Raw genomic sequence first — 24,460 nt, 5'->3', positions numbered from 1 at the left:
GGGCTTAGTTTAGATTATGAAACAGTGACCAAAGTAACATATTCAAAGAAAGATGCAGGTCACACAGCTGCTACTTGATAGAGTGTCTATGAAAATCTTGCATAGCAACAGTGTATTATCTTCTTCTTTTGGCCAGATCTCTCCCACCATTTTCCATCTGCTCTCTGAAAAAAGCCTTCACTTTGTATAAACTGTGCCCATTGGGTATCATTAACCGAGAAGCATTCCCTTCCTTGGTATTCCCTGCGGCCCACATTTCATCCTGTGGATCTGGGTTAGACATGGGTGCATTTAATAGACCCATGAGCTTGCAAGAACTTGTCCCAGTGTTTTGGAACAGAGTTGTATATTTTGCCAATGTTTTCCCCCCTGGGTTCCAAGCAGCCATTAACACAGAACAGAGATTTATTTGCTCCAGAGGTAGAATCACATCTGTGAAATCTACCTCAGTAGCACTGCTTGTTGTGTTTTTAATGCAGTTTTTAATACCCTCCTGTCAATACTTGGAATATGCTGAAAGGCCCCAGGCAGCAACATTCTCTGGAAGTATTTATGGTTCCTATATGTTGGGTGCCAGAGAGGCTAATGTTTAAAATCACAATTCCACAGATAAACCAAACTCCTAGCCAGCAAATATATGAATGTTATCTCCCACCAGTATTTGGAAAATGCATTTTTCTTGCCAGCTTTGACCTAAACATGTCTTGTGTAATGAGACAATAACTTATATTGTTTTTTGTTTGGATTAAGTTAGCATACAGTTTCATAAAATAAATGAGGGAAAAAAGTTTCAAACAGTGATCACTTCATTGCTTTTTGAACTCTCCAGAGATCTGCATTGCATAGATGTAGAAGGAGCCTGACTTTGCAATCTTAAGGCACAGAGCTGGAAGGGATAACAGAAAGAATTCCTCCAGAGGCCACCATTTCACCTTGGCAGCATGACCTTTAACACTTTGAGTACAACTTCTTATTTATGGTTCTCTGCAGCTACTATTTACAGCTGTAGAATTATCTTCTCCTGATCACCCTAAGCTGCACGGGGTAATAATTTTATTATCTGAAGTCATATCATGACTCTGTAGTTCAGTTGGATGCTGTGGTACTACTAAGGTGAAGTTATTGTTAAAATACGTGCCGTTGACAAGGGCATTCATAGCATCTTTGCTGTGCGTGGCACCACAGAGCAGCTGTGACAGCAGAGGTTTATGATACACTTCATATCAGATCTGCAGGAGAAAGATAGTGCTCCAAAAAGGACATTGTTCCGTGGTCGTTTTTTGGGGGTTTTTTTGTTTTTTGTTTTTTGTTTTGTGTGTATAATTGGATGCCATGGAGTACTGTGTTTCAGACTGGATCGTAACACAGTGGTAGAATGTGAAATCAGTTCAGTGGTCATGACCAGGTGTATATGTGTATGTGTGTCTGTGTGTGTTAATGAAAGAGACTAGACTAGAGAAGAGAAAAGAATGGAAAGTGTCAGAGTACATTGCACATAGTAAGCATAACTATTATTTCTGTAACAAATCCTAAGTTATACATGTTCATATATACATGTGTCTATGTGTATGTGTGGTTTTTTTTTTGTTTTTTTTTTTTTTTTTTTTGAGGTGGAGTTTCGCTCTTGTTACCCAGGCTGGAGTGCAATGGCGCGATCTTGGCTCACCGCAACCTCCGCCTCCTGGGTTCAGGCAATTCTCCTGCCTCAGCCTCCTGAGTAGCTGGGATTACAGGCACGCGCCACCATGCCCAGCTAATTTTTTTTGTATTTTTAGTAGAGACGGGGTTTCACCATGTTGACCAGGATGGTCTCGATCTCTTGACCTTGTGATCTACCCGCCTCGGCCTCCCAAAGTGCTGGGATTACAGGCTTGAGCCACCGCGCCCGGCCGTGTATGTGTTTTTAATAGGCACTAGCTTGTACATACTGTGATTTGCAAACCAAGATCACGTTAAGGCCAGGTGTGGTGGCTTACTTCAGTCATCCCAGCACTTTGGGAGGCCGAGGTGGGTGGATCATCTGAGGTCAGGAGTCCAAGACCAGCCTGGCCAACATGGTGAAACCCTGTCTCTACTAAAAATACAAAAATTATCTGGGCATGAAGGCAGGTGCCTGTAATCCCAGCTCCTTGAGAAGCTAAGGAAGGAGAATCACTTGAACCTGGGAGGCAGAGGTTTCAGTGAGCCGGGATCATGCCACTGCACTCCTGCCTGGGCGACAGAGTGAGACTCTGTCACACACACAAAAAAAGATCAGGTAGATATTTTAATAGACATGAGTGGCAGAAAGTCTTTTCATGCGAGGCTGTGTCACTAGCCTCTATAATCTCAGGGTTTCTATTAATTGAACTAATTCATTTGGCCCAAAAAATATCCAAGGTTTTAAGGTGTATACAGATGGACAGGTGGTCAGTAGGCAATGCTGTCCCGGACTTGGGGTTTATTTACTGACGCTTTCCTTGGTTTTCAGGTGGTGGTTGGCGGGGCAGAATGGCACTACATAGCCACCCAGGGGCCCCTGCCACACACGTGCCATGACTTCTGGCAGATGGTGTGGGAACAGGGAGTGAATGTGATTGCCATGGTCACTGCAGAGGAGGTAAGGGGAATGGCCGACTCCACGTCCTTCTCCCCAGGGCAAAGGGTAGCCAGAAGATGGGCTTTGTACTGGCGATTCTGTTACCCTCTCCTTCTTCACTGCAGTGCTGTTTCTCTGCAAATGCTTTTCTCTTCGGTATATATCTATTTTCTCTTCTTACTTCCAGATAGATATTGTTGTAGCTTTTCCTCCTCCCACTTTCAACTGGCTTTTAACTCTTTTCCTTTGCCACACACTAAACTGAAAATAAAACAACAGAAAACCAAGAAATGACCAGACTTTAGTTCAACCCGCTAATTTTGTGCCAAACGAAACAGTGAACTTTCCACTGGAATGGGAGAGTCTCAGGCTGCTCTGGGCAAATTGACATAGAAGCCCAGCTCCAGGCACCCAGCTCCACGTGCACCATGCTTATCAGCTGAAGAGAGACCAGAAACTTGTTCCTGGAGAGGCCTCTGTTCTTTGGAGAGAGAAAAATATATCTTTTTCTTCTTTTGCCAAGCCAAACATAGTTTTCTGCTATAACTAGAGAACTCTATGTGATGTTATGAAAAACCAGCCTACACTACCAGTCAGTGCAGTCGGTGTTCAGCTTGCTGTCTTTGCAGGGAGAGCTGTTGGGTTTCTTCTCTTGTCACATTCTCCTTCTTTTATTTCTTTCATCAAATTCCAGTTTATGTTTTGAAATCATTCAAGGGATTAGTTTAATGTGTGTTTACCAGTATCCATGGTATTGCAGTGGCCTTTCCTAGCTATGTTAAAGGGATCAGGAACTAAGAAAATTAGGGAGGAAAAAGTCATATTTTCCTTCATTGACTGTTCTGAGCATTTGCTTTTCAGCACAGTCCATTAGAAGAAAATAATGAAAGGGACTTCAGGCTCTTTAAAGCCAGTTGTACTTTCCTGGGCTGACCTGTTTGACCTTCCCACAAGAGAATGAATCCTCCTTAAAGCTTCTAGAATAGATTTATCACCGTATCAGATCACATCATTGCAAGGCATTCATTCGCTTAAATACAGCGTACCATCTGTGCTAACTTCAGGAGCACATGGTAAAGGAGACAGGCACCATCCCTGTCCCCATAGAGCTTGTGTCCTGGTGAGAGAGAGATTCAAAAGTGAACAAATAAAATCAATTCAGGTGGCAGTAAGTGCTGTGACAAAAATGGGAAACTGCAGTCCAGAGAGGGTCTGGGTAGGTAGGTGTAGAGGTGGGTCCTCCTGCCTCATCCCTCTTCCTCTTTGTGTGGGTTTCGGCTGCAAAACTGCCATTCACACTGGCCCAAAGGGTAGCTTCGGGATGTACGACCCTGAGCTCCAGGCTCTGTATCATGTCTCACCCTTGCTGGAAGGCTGGAAGTGAAAACCTTATTAATAGGAACCTAAATTCAAGGGAGAAAAATTTTTTAAAATGGAACAAAAGGTTAGGAGAGAGCGTGACTAGGGGATACTTCAGATCAGGGGGTGGCCAAGGACCCTCTGAGGAAGTGCAGGTGAGACAGGAGTGATAAGGGGCCAGCCTTGCCAAGAGAAATAGCATCTAGTGATCTGTGAGAGAGCTGGGAACTCACAGCTTTTTAAAATCCATAACTGATTTATGCACTCAGCAGAAATATAAATTTGAGGCACATCTGCTTTCACATGATTGGTAAATAAAAGAGCAAGATATGCTTCCAACTTAAGGAGACTCAATGAAATGAAGCCAGGCAAGGTAATTTGTATTCCCCAAAGACATGTTGCTTTACAAGTAGGCTAGACATTAGGGTTCCTCTAAACAGCCATCAGGGTTCCCAGAGCCTGTCACCACTGTAGCTCTGTGTTCAGTGTTCCTTCTCTCTCACCACCTACTCTTGCCCTGAATCTCCTCAGCTACCACCTCCTCCACACTCCACCTCTTCTCCAGGGATTTTAAAACTGTGCAAAACTTAAACATAGACCTTGTGTAAATGGTTGAGAGTACATAGTCTCAGAAAAGATTATAAAATCAAGGGAGAAAGAACAGTGATGTGACCAGCTCTTCTCAGTTCTAGTTGTCGATTGAACCGAAACAAATTGGTCAGGCTGAAAAAAATGTGAGATCGACACTAGCTAAAGACAGCATCCGTAGTCATTGTGCTGTCACAGAAAGAGCCCTGGGCTGAAGAGCTGAGAGGAGAAGCGTGACCTAGAGCGGTTGCTGGAACCTCTTGCTCCCTTGTTTAAAGCCTTTTTTTTTTGAGATGGAGTTTCACTCTTGTTACCCAGGCTGGAGTGCAATGGCGCGATCTCGGCTCACTGCAACCTCCGCCTCCTGGGTTCAGGCAATTCTCCTGCCTCAGCCTCCTGAGTAGCTGGGATTACAGGCACGCGCCACCATGCGCAGCTAATTTTTTTTGTATTTTAGTAGAGACGGGGTTTCACCATGTTGACCAGGATGGTCTCGATCTCTTGACCTCGTGATCCACCCACCTCGGCCTCCCAAAGTGCTGGGATTACAGGCTTGAGCCACCGCACCCGGCCTGTTTAAAACCTTTGAGTGACTTCCCATTGCCCATGGAGTGAAATCCCAACTTTCTGCCATGGACTGTGAGGCCTTTCCAGTGTCCTCTCCTACCACCTGCCCCTCACATGTCACACTCCAGCCACACGGAAGACCTTTGTTTCTTGAATGCACTAAGCTTGTTCTTGCTTCTAGACTTTGCACTTGCACCTTTAACATTCAGCTGCACCTCAGTTGTGAATCTTTGATCTTTTCCACTGATGTAACTGTCATTGTAATGACCATAGTTTTTGGTCTTAATTAGCACATATAGGATCTACCCTGTGGTAGACACTGCAGAGTGCTACTGAGCCTAGCGATTTAAAAGCTGTTTGCATTTTCTTCTGTCTTCATATCTTAGGATTAAGAGGATGGGAGCTTCCTTTGAGCTATTTCCAATTTTGCTTTTATGTGTGATTTAGGAGGGCGGACGAACCAAAAGCCACCGATACTGGCCCAAACTGGGTTCCAAGCACAGCTCAGCCACCTATGGCAAATTCAAGGTCACCACAAAGTTTCGAACTGATTCTGTTTGCTATGCAACCACGGGCTTGAAGGTCAAACACCTTTTATCTGGCCAAGAAAGGACAGTGTGGCATTTACAGTATACTGACTGGCCAGATCACGGCTGCCCAGAGGACGTCCAAGGGTTTTTATGTAAGTTTTTTTTCTTCCAAGTCTGTGTGTTACCTGACTGACTATTACAAACTGTGTCAATAATCCATCTGTTGGAGATGGAATAGAAAAAAAAGATGCTTTCTCTTAAGTGGCAAAAGTGTCATAACATTGAAATATGTGTTCCTTCGTTACTATGTAGAACAGAGAAGAATAATACATGTCACTTATTCTGTTTACCTTTCATGCACATAAGCTAAGGCTGTGGTCAACAAATTGGCTGTACCTTGATTCAGACCTTTAGCTACTCATTTAATCAGTAATTATTCTGACACACGCTACAACAAGGATGAACCTTGAGGAATGATACTGTGTGGAAATAATCCAGTCACAAAAGGACAGAACTTGTGATTCCATTTACATGAGGTACCTAGAATAGGCAGAGTCAGAGAGAGAAACTAGGTGAGAGGTTCCAGGGTCTGAGGCAAAGGGGGATTACAATTTTTTTTTTTTTTTTTTTGAGGTGGATTCTCACTCTGTCGCCCAGGCTGGAGTGCAGTGGTGTGATCCTGGCTCACTGCAACCTCTGCCTCCCAGGTTCAAGTAATTCTCCTGCCTCAGCCTCCCAAGTAGGTGGGACTAGAGGCACAGCCACCACACCTGGCTAATTTTTGCCTTTTTAGTAGACACGGGGTTTCACCATGTTGGCCAGGATGATCTCGAACTCCTGCCTCAAGTGATCTGCCCACCTCAGCCTCCCAAAGTGCAGGGATTACAGGCATGAGCCACTGTACCCAGCCAGGAATTACTATTTGATGGGTGCAAGATTTCTGTTTGGGACAGTGAAAAAGTACTGGACATGGATGGTGGTGATGGTTGCACAACTGTGAATATGCTTGATGCCACTGATCTGTACGTTTAAAAATGGTTAAACTGGTAAATTTTATGTTGTGTTCACTTTAGCACATTGAAAAAAAAAAGGAGAAATAAAATTAAAAAATAGGCCAGGCGTGATGGCTTATGTTGTAATCCCAGCACTTTGGGAGGCTAAGGTGGGCAGATCACCTGAGGTGAGGCGTTTGAGACCAGCCTGGCCAACATGGTGAAAACCCATCTCTCCTGAAAATACAAAATTAGCCAAGCATGGTGGTTCATTCCTGTAATCCCAGCTACTGGGGAGGCTGAGGCAGGAGAATTTCTTGAACCTGGGAGGCAGAGGTTGCACTGAGCCGAGATTGCAACATTGCACTCCAATCTGGGCAACAAGAGTGAAACTCTTATCTAAAAAAAAAAAAAAATTTAAATAAATGAATAAATAAAATTTCTCATGAAGGTTTGCATTCTCACAAGCCCTATATTTCCCTACAATGGTAAACCTCAGTACTTTCTTACACTTTTTCATATTTTTATGAAAACACTAAGAAGTATTGAAACCCTCTTATAGTTTTTGAAATGAAATTTACTTAAAGACTAATTCATTAAATTCTATATATGTGTATCTTTAGAACGTGGTTATATTAGAAACTAATTCACCAGATTATGTGCAGTATTTTATTTGAAAGGCCAAAAATTGGGTATGTACCCACCACATGCCAGGCACTGGATGGAGCAGAGGTGACACTCAGTCCACAGCCTTTGCTTTCCAGGTATTCCCGGTGTGAAGGGAAAGACAGGCCAGTCATCGCTGTCCAAAGATGAGGTCTGATACCCTCCTCTGCTTTTCAGTGGTGGCTGTACTTCTTTCCACATGCTCACCTGACCGTCCTGTGTTTGTCGGGAAACTCCATTCCTTACCCAGCTGGAAAGGAGCCCTGGATGCTCCCTGTAGCCTTGTGCCTGCTCTATTGTTGACTCTCCAGCTCGAGGAGGACCTGTGACCACCATGGACGGACCATCATCCAGATGCTGGATAATGTCAAAACGTTGAGTTTATTTTGGTACTCATTTAGAATGGGAGAAGAAAGGAAGGAGAGAGAGAACAGGTTTTGAAGAGCTAAAAATACTGATTTACAGGTTTTAACAAATATTCTGATGTGTACTTATCCAGCGATAAAAGCATTTCATTTCCATGAAAGTGACAGTGGTACTTGAGGGTTTGGCACTGAAAGCAGAGAGTAGAAGGATGGCTGGAGTCAGAGGATCTTGAGTAAGATCCAGAGAGGATTCATGATTTGCCTGAGGTCAAATGGGTCATTATCTGTAGCTTATAATACTAATAAGAACTTCCCTTCCTCCTAACAGTGCTTATTATATTTCTTTCAGCTGATCACTTGCTAATTGACTTATTAAAATTTTCTCCAAGAAGCAGAAAATGGAAATAATATAAATAGATCAGTTTGTTGATTAGCTAACAACTCTGATGAAAGAGTGAGTGTATAAGGCACTTTAAAGTATAGTCTTTTGCTGGGTGCAGTGGGAGACCAAGGCAGGCGGATCACAAGGAGATTGAGACCATCCTGGCTAACACTGTGAAATCCCGTCTCTACCAAAAATACAAAAAATTAGCCAGTTGTTCTGGCAGGTGCCTGTAATCCCAGCTACTCGGGAGGCTGAAGCAGGAGAGTCGCTTGAACCCAGGAGGCGGAGATTTCAGTGAGTCAAGATTGCATCACTGCACTCCAGCCTGGGCTTCAGAGCAAGACTCTGCCTCTAAATAAATAAATAAATAGATAGATAGATAGATAGATAGATAGATGATAGATAGATAGAGAGATGATAGATAGATAGAAAGAAAGAATAGTCTTTTAAATCAGAACCAATTAAGGAAACCCTGTCTACATTACCAAAGAATACATAGTATTTTTAAAGAATGTAAATGTAAGTATTAGTTTTTAGAAAACTCAATATACGTATGCCGTGCTGCGCATTAGAAATGTTGAATTGAGTCTCCTGGGTTTTAAAAGGGTTTTGCCTGTGTTGAAATTAGATTACCTGGATGCAGAGTACCTAAACCAAATTGTTTACTGCCCTCTAGAAGTCTTTACTGAGTTACAGCATAAGGAACTTTACTAATATGATTGATGGAGGAAACATCCATTTGAATCGACCTTCCCTCCACTACATGAAAAGCTCTATTTGAAAGTGTCATTACCCAACATTCCTTTTGTTTTTCTTCTTAAATTTAGCTCAAGTAAAGCTTTGTCTCTTGTATGTCAATATTACCGTTGGTCAGACGGAATACTCGGTTCCTAATGTCTTTTCCCACTTGCCGAAAAATTGTAAAGAAGATTCCACGCACAATATTTAGCTTGTATTTGGTGCCTAAATAACTACTCCCTCTATGCATCTCATGGCATCTTCTTTCTTGTTTTGTCCTATCTAATTTTACTACTAGTAGTACTGCTATGACTAGTACTAACGCAATTATTACTAATCGTAGTAGTAGTAGTAGTAGTAGTAGTAGTAGTAGTAGTAGTAGTAGTGGTAATAATAATAGTTTGCTTATTTGGTAAACCACTTCAGATTATTTTATAATTAGGTAAGTATATAATCTTTATATATGTCTGTAAACAGACGCTTTTAAATTATTTGAATGGTTCAAACCTACTTTTTTCTCTTCAACAGTGTTAACATTTCCCCTAGAGTCTTATTCACACTTTTACCTTAGGATGAGACTCACTGAGTGTCAAGAACCTTTAAACCTGTTTCTCTCCTCAGCTACTGACCTAAATTATTAATTAATTTGGGGGGGGGGGTTGGGAATGTCTGAGGATTACATTTCTATACTTTTCTCTTTTGTCATGGTTGTGAAAAAAGTCATTAAGGCTTGGAATCCTGTAATTTTTCTTTTGTGCCTAATTGGAGTCATGAACACACCCCTCCCTGCACAGCCCTGCTGAGCCAGGCAGATGCTGGAAGGCATAGGGGGTATCATGACCCTTCCACCTCGTACACATGTTGCCTTCAGAAAGGGGGTTCATCTTGGGCTATTCTCATAGCCCCATGGAATCCATGCTGGAAAGCAGACTCCCCAAAGTCTACTTTAAAATCCAAAAATGAAGTCAAGCCTCAGTTGACATTCACTCATCAGTGAGGGGAAGGAAGAAGGGGCAGATGGATGCTCTCTCTCCACCAGAAATTGGCTCTGACAGGCGGGCGTTTCAAGGGGACTTAGCAGTTGTTCTGATCCCAGTCTGTTAATAGCAGGAATTGCTGTAAGTAATGTCTAGAATCATCTGCTTGGGGGACTTAGGGATTTGCAGAGGGGAAAACAGAATTTAATTTTTAAAAAAGAACTATTTAATTTAAAGAACAAATTCTCCCATGAACTAATTGACTCCCAGCTGGTCCTTTCTGGATCCAGGACTGTACAGTGGGTACCAGCCAAATAATTAGTGTCTTGTAAGAACTGTAAATTATTGTCACTTAAAAAAAAAGAACACATTCACCATCAGTTCTCCTCCACTCCCCCTCCCCAACTTATATACAAAGCCATGGAGGACTTTGATGACAGGATTTGCATTTTGTCCTGCAGCCTACTTGGAGGAGATCCAGTCGGTCCGTCGCCATACCAACAGCATGCTGGAAGGCAACAAGAACCGGCACCCGCCCATCGTGGTCCACTGTAGTGCTGGGGTGGGAAGGACCGGCGTGGTCATTCTTTCTGAGCTGATGATCTACTGCTTGGAGCATAACGAAGTGAGTCATTCTGGGCTTCTCTCTGAATACTCCACCTTGGGGACAAGTCTACACCCTGGCCAGACCTTTGCTGGGCCCTTGCATTTTCAGTGGTTAATTTCCTCTCTCCTGACATTATAGGCCACCTTATCTTTTTGACCTCCCACTACTCTGTGTAGATACCCAGATAAAAGAGGAGAAATGAGAGTGTGCAGTAGAAAACACTTAGAAAATGTGATCTTAGTCAGCGTCTGCTTTCAGAAGTCTACAGCATTTTGGTTTTATTGCGGGTAATTTTCCACGGTGAGTTATCTGACCCCATATCGTTTAGATGCGTCTTGCATTTTCTAGGATGTGTTCTGGCCTAAATCCTAGGTGAAAATGTGTCTACTTGGAAAATGTTATTCATTCTTCAGAGTGAGGTTTGGGCGGTCATTTGCTTGTCTAGTCTGGCAGTTGTGTGGTGTAGCAGAGGAGAGCAGATACTTTGAGCACACAAACATCCCCATCTGTGCATCGGCTGGTCGCCCTACCCCTTCTGCTTGCAGAAGTGAGCTGCTACTGAGCCTGTGCACACAAGGTGAGTGGCATTCCTTTGCTGCTGGAGGACTAGGAGTTCCTTTGCTGGAGGACTAGGGAGTTACACTGAGAGGCCTTTGATTTTGTGTAGGTGAGCTAAACAGCAGTCAAAGCTAAGGAATAGTTCTTCTCCCTTCTAATTATATGGGACAGTAGAATTTTTAAGGGGCTTTACCTGCCTTATCAGCCAAGTAAAGGAGCCATGTACATGTTACTCCTCCTGTTTGACGGAAGAGGAAACCGAGGCCCAGAAATAATTATGTGATTTGTCTAGTGCTATGCGGCTCTTACACAGTGGAACCGAGGCAAGAAGCAAGGTCTTCTCTGTCTGTGTCCAGAGTTATTTCCTGTCTCCACTCTGCCTCCAAACGCTGAATAAGATTTGGTTCTTCTCAGTTTTCAAATTATATGGCTTGAAAAATTAAAGGAACCTTGTGGTTTAGTAGTCCTTAAATTACAGAATGATTTGTTGCAATTCTGTGGAGGAATTTATATGATGATACACTTATTTATTCAATAGCATGAATCATTTGAAAATCAGATTAAATATTGCTGCATGAAGTTTGTCACATTGAAACATCCAGAAAAACAACAAACGTTAAACTTAAACATGTTCAAAGGATTTTTAAACACTCTGCCTGTGAAAAGGTAATTTTGAGAAACTTCTAGTCTGTCCGTGGGAATGTTTGTGCTGCTAAAAACTGGAAGAGGGGCAACCTAACTGTAGCCTAATGTTAGAAAAACAGAAAACAAAGCTTGAGTGAAATACTTATCATGGAATCAGTTGAGACTACATAACAGAAATGTAATTGCCCTCTGAGTTTTTACCATTTTGTCCCACATAGGATTTTTTGATTGTTTGCTTCTCTATTCCTGTCCATATTAGAAATCTCTAGAACTCTAGAACAGTGAGTAACCTGCCACTGAGTCTTCATCCATCCATTGCTAGGAAGACAAAATAAGATGAGGCGGAATCAGTGTGTGCCTGGCCTCATCACCACCTCCCCCGTCTGACTGTCCTTCCCTTTCTCTCATATCATTTTTGTCACCAAACTCCCCCCTTGTTTTCTTTTCTTTTTTTTTTTTTTTTTGAGACAGGGTGTTACTATGTTGCCCAGGCTGGTCTCAAACCCTGGGGCTCAAGCCATTCTCCTACCGTGGTCTCCCGGATTGATGGGATTATGGTGTGAGCCACGTGGCCTGGCCACTCCCCTTCTTTCCCCGTTCTCTGTGCTCCGCTCCCCATTTCCCCTTTTCAACTCAAGAAGCCATTCTGTCTTGTCTGACATGAAAGACTGTTCTGTTCCTGAGCTCTTTGGAGACCCATCAAAGGCTGAGCCTCAGCGAGGTGATGACATGGGGGCCCGCTGAACACCAGATGTTATTGGTTCGGCAGAACACAGACAAGGCACATCAAAGCCAGAACAGTTTGGAGTGAGGGATTTGGCCTGTGTGGCCTCCTGTGGACTTGGTGAAGGCTTGGGGTGGTTAAATGCTCTATGGTGTGTCCAAACATAGCGGATTTCCTCAGTGCCCAACTGCATGCCAGAGCATTCTTTGCTGGAACGTGGTCAATCCAAAAAGAACTTCTGTTCCCATTGATATTCAAAGATAGCAAGATGACTCATATTTTTCACGTCACTTCCCCTAGCACAAATATAGCTGGTCTTATCTGTCCTATTTCCCATGATTGCTATTGGTAGATGGTAAGGGGGAAATGGTCTACTTTTGTTCTGATACTGTCTCAAGCCTGGCTAGTAAGATCCAAGCCCCTATTTCAGGAGAAGAGTAGACCATGTTTAGTTTATTTTGTTTGTTTTTCAAGCAAAGATTTTTAACAAATAAATATTAAACTGTGGATCCCATTTTTCTCCTGTCCAAACTCCACTATGTTCTTTCCACAGCTTCTGGATGTAGCATACTTTATATTTCAGTCTGTAATTGATGCAGTTTTAATTCTGTCAGTGAAATGGCCTTCCTTTTTGTGACTTGTCCCTCTCAGTCTCATTTTAAACACAGAAAAGTTGAGCAGAAACAATGAAACGCAGACACTTGCAGTCAGGTTGGTGGCTGTGCGGTGGGGAGTGGGGACAGCCGCCCCAGGCTGCTCTGGGAAGCCTCCCTGTGGCCCAGTCCTTTGGTCACTGAGTGTTAGCTGAGACATTTTAAGATGCATAAAATTTTTCAGAAAGCACTCATTCTGTGGTCTGCAGTACATTCTCAGTCCCGTGGATGTAGATGTCTATTCTAGCTACAGCTTATTACAAATGGTCAGGATCTCAGTAGCCGAAGGGCAGATGCCTTGATCTTGCTGCTTTTCTGAGTAAGTTACACCTCCTTTGTAAAGTGAGGAGGAGAAAATGTCTTCTAGACAAGATTGAGCAAGTGTCAACTGCTTTGTGCTTCCCTGGCTTGGGGGCATTTATCAGCATAGCCTGTGGGAGTGAATCTTTACGCCAGCCAGGACCCTTTCATTGAAGACCAGGAGAACTTGCTTTGTCACGTCTCCAGACTTCTCCATATCAGACAATATACTGTCATTTAGGCTCAGTCCTACAGGTAATTGAGATGGGAATGATAATAGAGGAGGAGGAGAAGGAGGAGGAGGAGGAGGATGTGGCAGTGGAGGAGGTGGTGATGTTGACAACATTGAAAACAATATAATAACAGCTAGCTTGTGTCTAGTGCTTACCATGTATATGCACTATTCTAAGAGCGTTATAGTATTAACGCAAATAGCCTTTGCAGTGACACTGTAAGGTTAGTCCTATTAGTACCTGTATTAGTCCATTCTCACTCTGCTGTAAAGAACTACCTGAGACTGGGTAATTTATAAAGGAAAGCGGTTTAATTGATTCACAGTTCTGCAGGCTGTACAGGAAGCATGGCTGGAGGCCTCAGGAAACTTACAATCATGGCAGAAGGGCCAAGGGAAAGTAGGCAGGTCTTCAGCGTGGCAGCAGGAGAGAGAGAGAGAGAGCAAAGGGAAGTGCAACATACTTTTGAACAACCAAATCTCATGAGAATTCACTATTACAAGAACAGTAAGAAGGAAATCTGCCCCCATGTTCCAGTCACCTCCCACCAGGTCCCTCCCTCAACACTCATCTTGATTACCATTCAAGATGAGCTGTCAGTGAAGACACAGAGTCAGACCATATCAGTGTCCTTACATAACAGAAGAGAAACTGAGTCATAGGTAAATGAAGTAATGTGCCCACATCCCACAGCCAAGAAGTGGTAGAGTTGAGATTCAGTAGATGAAGCCTTACTCAGAACCTGTGCTCTGAACATCAGTTCATTATTAGGTGGCTGTAGGTCACATCTCATTATACTGGTCACTTTGCTTGTTACCAACAGAAGCTTGTAACATAGGCTTTTTATTTTGATTCATCATTCAAAGATTCACATGCCTTTTTTTTTCTTTTCTTTGTACGCAGGGACTTGACTTTGTCCCTTTGCACCACTGTGACTGCACCACTGCACTCTAGCCCAGGCAACATCACAAGTCTATGATGGCCATTCCTTAGTTGGTGTTGGACAAGAGTGACTAATGGCATGTGTCATCTTATAATTATACACAGTTTGGAAATAACTGACATTATTTTTCAAGGTTCAAAGGTTTCAAAGTCAGACATACAGCTGAGTTTTTATTATTTTCTTTTAAACACTTGCTTAGCCCTTGAAAACTTCATGGATCATTTGCCCTGTAGAGTTCCCAGAGCAGAGTGAATGTGCTGAGGCCACCATGGCCTCCACAGCTCAGGGGTACTCCAGCCGTGCATGTCCTGGCTGGTACAGGAGGATGCACATGGTGAAGGTGAGGAGAGAGGACACTGTGACAGCCACTGGTCTGCCCAAGTACCCATTATACTGTTTTAATTTCCTTCCATTAATGATAGTATATATCATTGTATATATTCTCAAAGAATTCACACATAGGCAGTCTCATTTAATACTCAATAATGTTCTCATTTAAGACTCAAGGCCAGGCACAGTTGGTCTCACCCATAATCCTAAGACTTTTAGAGGCCAAGGCTGGAGGATTGCTTGAGCTCAGGAGTTTGAGACCAGCCTGGGCAACACAGTCAGACCTCGTTTCTACACAAAATTTTTAAAATTAGCCAGGCGTGGCGGTGCACGTCTATAGTCCCAGCTACTCAGGAGGCTGAAGTGGGAGGATTGCTTGAGCCTAGGAGGTTGATGTTGTAATGAGTTATGATCGCACCACTGCACTCCAGCCTGGGCGACAGAGCAAGACCCTGTCTCAAAAAAGGTGTTCTCAGTTGAAGACTTTTCCTCCAAGTAGGACTGGTGTTCAGAGATGGTGCTTTGACATTTTAAAGGTTCACACTTAAATTATCTCACTTGATCACAGCCACAATCCTGTGAGATTATAATTGCATTAATAACATTTACTAATGTTAATAAAGGAATATTGAGGCCAGGCACAGTGGCTCACACTTGTAATCCCAGAACTTTGGGAGGCCAAGGCGGACGGATCACATAAGGTCAGGAGTTCAAGACCAGCCTGGCCAACACAATGAAAACCCCTCTCTACTAAAAATACAGAAAGTAAGCTGGGCATGGTGGCACACGCCTGTAATCCCAGCTACTCCTGAGGCTGAGGCAGGAGAATCTCTCGAACCTGAGAGGCAGAGGTTACAGTGAGCCGAGATCACACCACTGCACTCAGCCTGGGCAATAAGAGTGAAACTCTCTCTCAAAAAAATTTTTAAAAAGGGGCCAGGTGAGGTGGCTCACGCCTGTAATCCAAGCACTTTGGAGGCCAAGGCGGGCGGATCACCTGAGGTCGGGAGTTCAAGATCAGCCTGACCAACATGGTGAAACCCCATCTTTAAAAATAAATTTAAAAAAAAATTTTTTTTAATTTAAAAAATTTTTAAAAAGGAATAATGAGTAATATTTATTAAGCACTCACTGTATACTAAATGCTTGATATGTGTTTCATCATTTGATCCTGTGAGGTGGATGTTATTTTATACCCCATGTTATTGCTGAGGAACCATGGCAAGGCCACAGTCCTGTTAGAGGAAAGGATTATTATCCTGATTTTAGAAATGAGGAAACTAAGACCTCTGAGATGTCTTAAATCCTGTCATTGGATTGTGGTGGAGTTGAGAATACCAGTCAGGTCTAGTCAGGTCGAACTCCAGCCTTTATCTTTTATCCAGCAGACTAGTCTGTATTTAAAATAATACACCAGGGCAGGCGTGGTGGCTCATGCCTAACACTAGCACTTCGGGAGACTCAAGTAGGAGGATCGCTTGAGCCCAGGAGTTCGAGGCTGCAGCGAGCTATGACTGTGCCACTGCACTTCAGCCTCAGTGACACAGCAAGACCCTCTCTCAGAAAATTTTAAATTAAATAAAAATGAAACATCCCACCAGTGATACATGATGGCCAGGTTCTCCGGTTGCTAGTGTAAACTGATGCGTAAAAACCCAGCCGGGGCAGAGTCCCTTGCCTTCTCTTGTACTTGGACATGGGCAGTGGGTGAGTGCTTCCTGAAATGAGGGAATGAGGAACGCTCGAAGGGAAGCCTCCTGTCTCAGGACCTTGTGCTTTCTCTCTTTTCTTACAGAAGGTGGAAGTGCCCATGATGCTGAGGCTCCTCAGGGAGCAGAGGATGTTCATGATCCAGACCATCGCTCAGTACAAGTTTGTCTACCAAGTCCTCATCCAGTTCCTCCAAAGCTCCAGACTCATTTAATCCCCCTAATCCAGCTCCTGGAGGAGAGACTCGGCTCCATCCCACAGGAGGAGAGTCACCTCCAGACAACATCTGCTCCCGCCACTCGGGTGCAGGTGGCTGGCAGCAAGCAGGCTCTCTGAAGACAGGAGCCAAGATTATTCACATGTACCATGTATTATTTTATATGAGATAATTTATTTTTTCCTCTTTGGAATAACGTTTGTGAATTATTATAATACAGTTTTCCTTATAATAGATAACTTTTCATTTCAACCACATCTTGACTGATCTGCATTGTATTAGGAAATGTCTCCTGGTGAATCATTTTGGGGACAGAGGCATGAGGGAGCACGTCTCTTGTGAAGTTGCAGCCAGATTTGTAACCAACCCTGAAATTCATCAGCTTAATTCATTCATCATGCATTGTTTATGTCCAAAGCAAAGATGGCAAGAAAATGAATTCATCCTGAAATATAAAGAAAAGGATCTGAAGGAACAAACACGATTCTCTTATATTTTGGGGCTCATGAGCCTTGATGGACAATTTTCCCTCTTCTTTTCTGCCCTCATCCTCAGCAATCTCCTCTTCCCCACACTCCACGCAGCATCCCCCCCCACCCCATGCTTGAGTTAAAGGTAGAACAGCTAAAGACAGCACTGCCTTTATGGTGTAATAATTGCTGCCTTTGGGGCTGAAAGAGAAGCTCTGTGTTGTGCTTTTCTTGACCACCCCTTATTCTAGGCTCTGGAGCTTGTCCCCTGCTAGGGATTGCACCCTGGGTATTTGCTGCTACCTCTCCTGTTTGCTCAGTAGGGCCCTGTCTGGTGGCATTGAGGCTCTGGGCCAGGCCATATGTGCAGTTAAGGCTCTTCCCTGATTGAGAGAGGGTAGCAGACCAGAGTAGAAAGAGAAAGGAGTTGGGCAGAGCCTTGAGGATTATGTTTTTCAGGCAGGGCCTCAGTGATCAGTGCTTTTTGTTTAAGTAAGATGGGTGTGCTGGACAGAGACGAGAAAGTTGAGGTGCTGGCTATGTTCCATCTTTCCATCAGTCACTAAGTCATTGGAAAGGTCATCAGGGAAACAGTTGGGGAAGCTGATTTATTGGAGCGGTTTGGCATTTGGCTACGTGGCAGGGGTCCTGACCAGGAAACACATCAAATGTGGCTCCCACTGTGCTGATGTTATCTTCAGGCTTTGGCCTGCAAGAGCAGAATTAATCCCACTCAGGACCCCATAGTCCAAATTTTGGTCCACTTGATGAATGATGGTAGAATTTCTCATTCGCAAAGCCCTTTGCTTCCTTCCTTTTCTCTGCAAAATCCACTCTCTGGTCAGTTACGGTATTAACTACCTTCAGTTTGAATCCCAGTTCTTAGTTTCTTCCTGTGGCTTCACTGGTCAGTGTGTATTTTTTAATTTCTTAGGTTAATACACAATAAATCATGTTTTGCACATTTTTCCTCTTCATTTTGGGGGATTTATCATTCTATGTCTACTTTTTCTTGAGCACAGCTTTGATATGCACCCATTGGTACATGGTGATGGGAAGTCACAGGGCATGCTCTTTCTGGTTGATTTGATGCCACACCTTCCTTGTCTTTTCAGCTCGGGGGAAAAGCAGCAGCGGAGGGAAGCATATGGCATACCCGCAGTGGTCAGTTCCGGGAACAAACTTGCAATTTAAAAACCAGTCAGCCAGGCGCGGCGGCTCACACCTGTAATCCCAGCACTTTGAAAGGCCAAGGAGGGCAGATTGCTTGAGCTCACAAGTTCAAGACGAGCCTGGGCAACATGGTGAAACCCTGTCTCTACCAAAAGTACAAAAGTACAAAAACTAGCCAGGCATGATGGCATGCACCTGTAGTCCCAGCTGCTCTGGAGGCTGAGGCGGGAGGATAAGAATTTAAGACTTCATTGAGCCGTGATCTTGCCACTGCAGTCCGGCCTGGGCTACAGAGAGACCCTGTCTCCAAAAAATAAATAAATAAAAAGGTTGTCAAGGAAAACTAGATGTAATAGGAAAATTTAATTGTAGTGTTTTTTTCTTAGAATTGACTTCTGTGAGAGTTCTATATGCCTTTCTTCATTGCTGCTGCTTTTCCCTCAAGCTGAAGAGATGAAGGAGGGGCAGCAAATCAACCAGAAAAAGTACACCTTTGTGACGTCTCATCACCACGTGCTAACAGGTGCGCATTCCCCATTACATTCTTTGGAATATGAATCCTCTCAGTTTCAGCGTGGCCAGGTGTTGTGGTGGCTGTACTCTGTGTTTAGACTCAGAATATCGGGATGGAAGGCTTCCTCTCTGGCCTCTACTCCAAGGTCTGAAGACTCGGTGAAGGAGTATAATCTGAGCTTTGTAGATTCTGGAGTTATGTTGTATGTCCTGGAAAGAAAATCATTTGTATTACATGTATTTTCAGTGGAATAGGGCTTATAACCCTTATTATGAGAAGCTCCTCAATAGGCAAAAAGATATTTGTTTCCTTTCCTTGGAGGTTTTTCCATCCTTGGGATATTCCACTGTTAGGGATGTTTTAGCAAGTGGTCTCAATTACTGTTTTATTGCATGATGACCAACATCAGTATTTATCTTTTATCTCTAAGCCCCAAGGTGGGCACGTTAGAACATCTCATGTGGGCAGCATACAGATCTGGTGTCTCTTTGAGGTCATCAGAGCTCATGGGCTTCCTTGAAATTCATCCATTGTTCCTGCCGTATGCTACAGGAACATTCCTTAGTACACAAAATGCAGGGAGGAAGTGGGTTTAATATTCAGCTTTCCTAGCCAGAGTTTATATTGAAACTCAAAAGAAAACATTTGAAAGTTGCTCCACATATTTCACTATTAAAAACAAATGCCTTTGGTTCTTTAGCACATTTTGCATCCCTTTTCACATCTCCAATAAATGCCAACATATCTCCTGTTAAATTAGCAGCAGCCATTTAAAGTCCTTTCAGTGGCATCTGCATAATAATTGCCCAGAGATGCTTTGTATCTGGGAAGCAAGCCAAGGAATAAACCTTGAAGCAAAGTGTATTAAATTAGTTATCTAGTTAGAGCTTTTGGAATGATTTCCTGATGATGTATCCAGTCTGAAGCTAGAGCTGTCAGTGTCTATTGCCGCAGTTTGGATTTGAAGGGGGAAAATTAAAAATGGATTAAAAAAAAAAAAAGTTACTGTCTCACAACAAAGCCATCAAACATTTTCCAGCCTCTGCTTTTGAAGTTTTCCAACTGGAATGTTTGGTTTCTTTCATCCACACTCATTTGGATACATTGACCCAAGGTATTCATCCTTGTTTACTGTGGTCCCTGGATCACAGGGGACTGAATTTGATGTCTTCATCCTTGAGATGAGATGAGCCCGCTGGCTAAGCTGAGAAATGTCCTGCTGAAGTTTATTTGGTTTCCTTGGGTTCTAAGGATATACCAGATATACCATCTTTTAGCAAGAGTCTCTGGTAGCCTTTACAGATAGCATAGACATTGCTACACACTTCTTTCCCCAGACAGGAAGTAAGGGAGGATTTAGTTGCATGAAAAAGGGATGTTAAACATTGATGATTTGCTTACATAGGAGTAAAGGAATGAGCTGCTCTATTCAGTCGGAGCTGAACAACAAGATCAGGGAAGGTAAAAACACCTATATGGAATATTTTAAATCATAAGCTTTTGAGGAACTTAAATTGAGAGAATTTTACCTTTAATTTTGTAGATTGAAAAGAGGAACTAGCTTTTTAAAATTATAATTAAACTGCCATTGTTTTCCTGACGGTCACTTGGCTGTCTCTGGCTCCCTCTTTCATCAGCCTGAAGAAGGGATCTTTGTAGATTGCCAAGAGTGGGCCTTGTAGGACTGGACCATGGCTTACACCTACCTTTATCCTGCCTTCTTTCAGCTTATGCTTTTCAGTTATAAACTCCAGTGGGTACAGCAGGCTGGCCTTTTCATCCAGCTGATTATTTTTCCAGCTTAATATAGACTGACCTATATGAAATTTCCAATAGTGGATCATATTTTCTGTGAATAGAGAATGTTCCCATGTATCACCGATATCTTCCCCCGACACAGTGTGGATCCCAATACCAGATGTCATTTCTCTTGAGTAGTGCTTATGAACACAAAAGGTGTTCCCCAGGTGGCCCAGCTGCCTTTGTGAGCCTGCTGCCTTGCTCTTAGTGATCCTCGGATCACCTGGTGAATGGGCAATTTCCTCGTCTCAGAGGTGATAGCGCGCTGCAGCTTCTCATAGGCCGGATTGGCCATCGGGCACATCACTGTGGGGTTTTTAGCTGCTGTCCTTTCCTTATGTACAGCCTATGTTAGCTGACCTCAGCCTACTTGTCACATGACGTATGGGTCCCAAAGGTATTCTTTGTCCAAAAGCAGAATGTGACTTCTAGTCTCTCTCTCCCCTTCTAATGATGTATTTGCTGGTGAAGATGAGTACAATTGACTCCCCATCTGTGGGTCCCACATCCCTATATTCAGTCAAATACAGATTGAAAATATTTGGAGGAGAGGGGAAACCCACAAAGTTCAGTTGAATTTGCCACATGCTGAATACTACATTGAATTCATGCAAAAGAAGTGATTTGTAGGCATTGAGTTAGGTATTGTAAGTAATCTAGAGATGATTTAAAGTATATAAACGATGTGCATAGGTTATATGCAAATACTATTCCATTTTATGTAAAAGACTGGAGCATCCATGGATAATGGTATTTGCAGAGGGCCTTGGATTGCCCCCTTTGGTAAAGGACAGCTGTATAGTTGCTGGTTTTCATTTGGGGAAGATATGTTAGTCCCTTGAGGTGGGGGTTGGTGGGTAGAGAGTACAGGGTATTCTAGGATGTGTGCCACGGAGCACAGATTCAAGGGATGGGATTGGGTCAGACTTGTCTTCTTCCTCCATGTCAGAAATAACTCTTTGGAGCTCCTAGAGTAAGACATTTCTAGAAGCACCACATAATTACTGTTGGACTCGTACAGTAGCCCTTTGTGGGAATTTAGCATTCCCACATTTTACCAACAATTTTTCTGCTGCTGTGTTTTATTGTAGTGCCAATGGGTTTTGAGACACTCATCATGCTCTTATTTAGTGCTGTCTTTTCAGGAGCAGAGCAACAGCTCATCCAGCATGGTTTCCAAATGGAGAAATTTGAGTCTTCCATAGAAACGGCACAGATTTTCCAGTGGCCTACATAGAGCTTTATGGTTGGCAAACTAGCTGGCCCTATAGGGTGGAAATAAAGCTGTAAGATGTTAACCTGCATTTGACACTTCTCTTGAACTCTGAGCAAGGAAGCAAAATAGTTCTTGTCTTTACTTAAGCTTCTAAGACATTTGGGGGCAAAGGACCTTACAGATGGCATCTGTTGAAAGTAACAGCAACAGGCAAGTTCTGCCACCTCTAATGCGTTGTCCAGAAGTCAGTGTTACTCAGGGAGCCCTGTGGAACGTGACCACCAGCTTGCCCAGTCAGCACTCAACCTTTATCCTGCCTGCTCTCAGCTTTTGTGTTTCTTTTTAGAAACTCAGGTAAGTATTTTTATTCAGCAGACTACCTTTCTTAGCTTTCCAGCTTAATATAACTGCACCTTCTTTCTCAAGGCCAAACTAAGGTAGTCCCTATTAAAATGTCCATGAGCCTCGCATTGAGTGTCTGGCATCAGTCAATTTCATAGACTGGAAAACGTTATTTGGTGCAGCAAAGAGGAGGATGTGCATCAGTTCCTACTGTTTGGAGCTTTGTTTAGCCTTCCCATTTTAAAAATAAATTCAAGGACATTGAGTTACAAGGCAGGAGGGCCAGAGCTACTGGGCAACCTGAATATTTGCTGCTTCTGCCACACTTTGGGCCATCAGGATCTTTCTTTCCCAAAAGTGCCATAAACTTGCCCAAGAGGTTCTGTAATTGGGAAGAGGGAGAGGAAGGATTTTTGGATGAGTCCTGAAGTTGCTATCCAAAGTGTTTTGTTTCACAAAGAATTTTCTGAACCCTGGAATGCCTCTCCTACTCTCGGCTTCCCTTTCTGTAATGTCAGAGTGATGGAAACCACCAAGTGGCATGCTGGGAAAGCCTGCAGCAGTGTTGGAATCTATTTCACCCTAGCTCATCGTTTTAAACTCTTCACCATTGAGGTAGAGCTTGATGAATGTCATGGATTATGACGCATGGTTTATCATATTTGCCTGGATTTGCTGCTCAAAAGCACCATCTTCTCTCACCTGCCACTGGCAGCCTTTCCTTGCCTGGCTTGTTAGCAGAGCATTCTGCTTACCCATGTGGCTTCCAGAGTTAGCAGCCCCGGCTCCTGCATGTCTTGATTCTTCTCCACTGTGATCTCAGAGGTGCGACAGAGCAAGTCATGTTTATATCCAGGCCACAAAACTGGGATGTACATCCAGTGACTTCGGTGTTCCTTCGTCTTGGTCAGGGGAATGAGTGGGACTGGTGTGTGCAGTCACCCTGTTCATTCCATGAGCACCTTGTTCACTTACGGCTCTGCTGCCTCTATATTTCTCTATCTGCTTTATGGATCACCTCTTAACAGTACACTTTTTCTTTCCTGTACCTCTCCTGTGAGCGCAACCCCAACAAAAGAGTTAAACCTTGTCAGAGAATCACTGCCTTAAACCTCTCCAAAATATGTAATTAGAAAATCTAATTTTAATTTTAAAAAAAATTGCTTGTATAGTTTCAAAGACTAAGATCTGGGAAATGGCCAGACACGGTGGCTCACACCTACAATCAAAGCAGCACTTTGGGAGGCCAAGGCAGGCGAACTCCTGAGGTCAGGAGTTCGAGACCAGTCTGGCCAATATGGTGAAACCTTGTCTCTACTGAAAATAGAAAAATTAGCTGGGCATCATGGCGGGCTCCTATAATCCCAGCCACTTGGAGGCTGAGGCAGGAGATTTGCTTGAACCTGGGAGGTGGAGGTTGCAGTGAGCCAAGATCATGGCACTGCCCTCCAGCCTGGGTGACAGAGGGAGAGTTCATTTCAAAAAAAAAAAAAAAAAAAAAAAGATCTGGCAGATGAAAAATAAATAGAATGAAAATAGCCAAAAACTTCAGTAAGCAGGAAGCTCTCTTTCCCACTCTTTTGCTCCCTTCCTGATAATCACTTAGTATTATGAGAAATGAAAGGAAAGATAGTATTAGCTCTATTTAAAACAATGACTGCAGCAGTACTGAATATTTTTTTCAAGGTTAACCTACATAAATTAAGAGAGGCTACATTTGGCAGAGTGATGTGTAGGCAGACCCCTTTGTCTCTAGCTTCTCCCTGCTGGACCGTGCCTCCTTCATCATAGTCTCTTTACACAGACTGGCATTCTAGTGAAACAGGTGGTAAACCTTTGGGCTACCCAGAAACGTGCAGTTTAATTTGATCCATTTTCACTTACCTAGGAAGGGACAGGATTAGCTAGTCCTCCAAAATCTGTATGTAAGCTATCTTCTTTTTCTTCTGCAACCTTCTCCTTCTGGGAAACACAAAAGCCATCTCACCTGACAAAAGATTGTAGAGGATAAAGCTGAAAAGATTGGATTGGGATCTTTTTGTGGCGTGGGGTAGAGCCTTTTGCTAAAATCTCAAGAATGCTGCTTTGAGTTTGGCTAGGGTGGCTCTCAGAGCTCTATGCTCTTGAGCATAGAACTGAATGCTGTAATTCAGAGCCTTTTTTCTTTCCAACCTGAACATTGTACAATTTTATTGCAGTTTCGTTTGAACTTTCTTGCCACTGTGTGGAATCTTACAAATTCGTTAGCCTTCTTTCCGACATAAAGTTGCTCTTCATAAG

General features: G+C 43.2%; 1 protein-coding gene across 2 annotated transcripts in view; it reads left to right on the top strand.

Annotated features, from left to right (window-relative positions):
- Window positions 1-23,692, top strand: part of PTPN14 (protein tyrosine phosphatase non-receptor type 14) — a 201,807-nt gene extending 178,115 nt beyond the window's left edge. For both annotated transcript variants that reach the window (XM_003930356.4, XM_010340945.3), the window contains exons 16-19: window positions 2,471-2,599; window positions 5,540-5,774; window positions 10,207-10,370; window positions 16,534-23,692. In XM_003930356.4, coding sequence (XP_003930405.1) covers window positions 2,471-2,599; window positions 5,540-5,774; window positions 10,207-10,370; window positions 16,534-16,662 — 657 coding nt within the window. In that variant the 3' untranslated portion in view covers window positions 16,663-23,692. The remainder of the gene's footprint in view (window positions 1-2,470; window positions 2,600-5,539; window positions 5,775-10,206; window positions 10,371-16,533) is intronic.
- The last annotated feature ends 768 nt before the right edge of the window (window positions 23,693-24,460 follow it).

Source organism: Saimiri boliviensis, chromosome 14 (genome assembly GCF_048565385.1).
Source record: "Saimiri boliviensis isolate mSaiBol1 chromosome 14, mSaiBol1.pri, whole genome shotgun sequence".
In the NCBI taxonomy this organism is placed as follows: Eukaryota; Metazoa; Chordata; class Mammalia; order Primates; family Cebidae; genus Saimiri; species Saimiri boliviensis.
The sequence above is the reverse complement of the archived record's forward strand: the minus strand, read 5'-3'. Positions and strand labels throughout refer to the sequence as shown.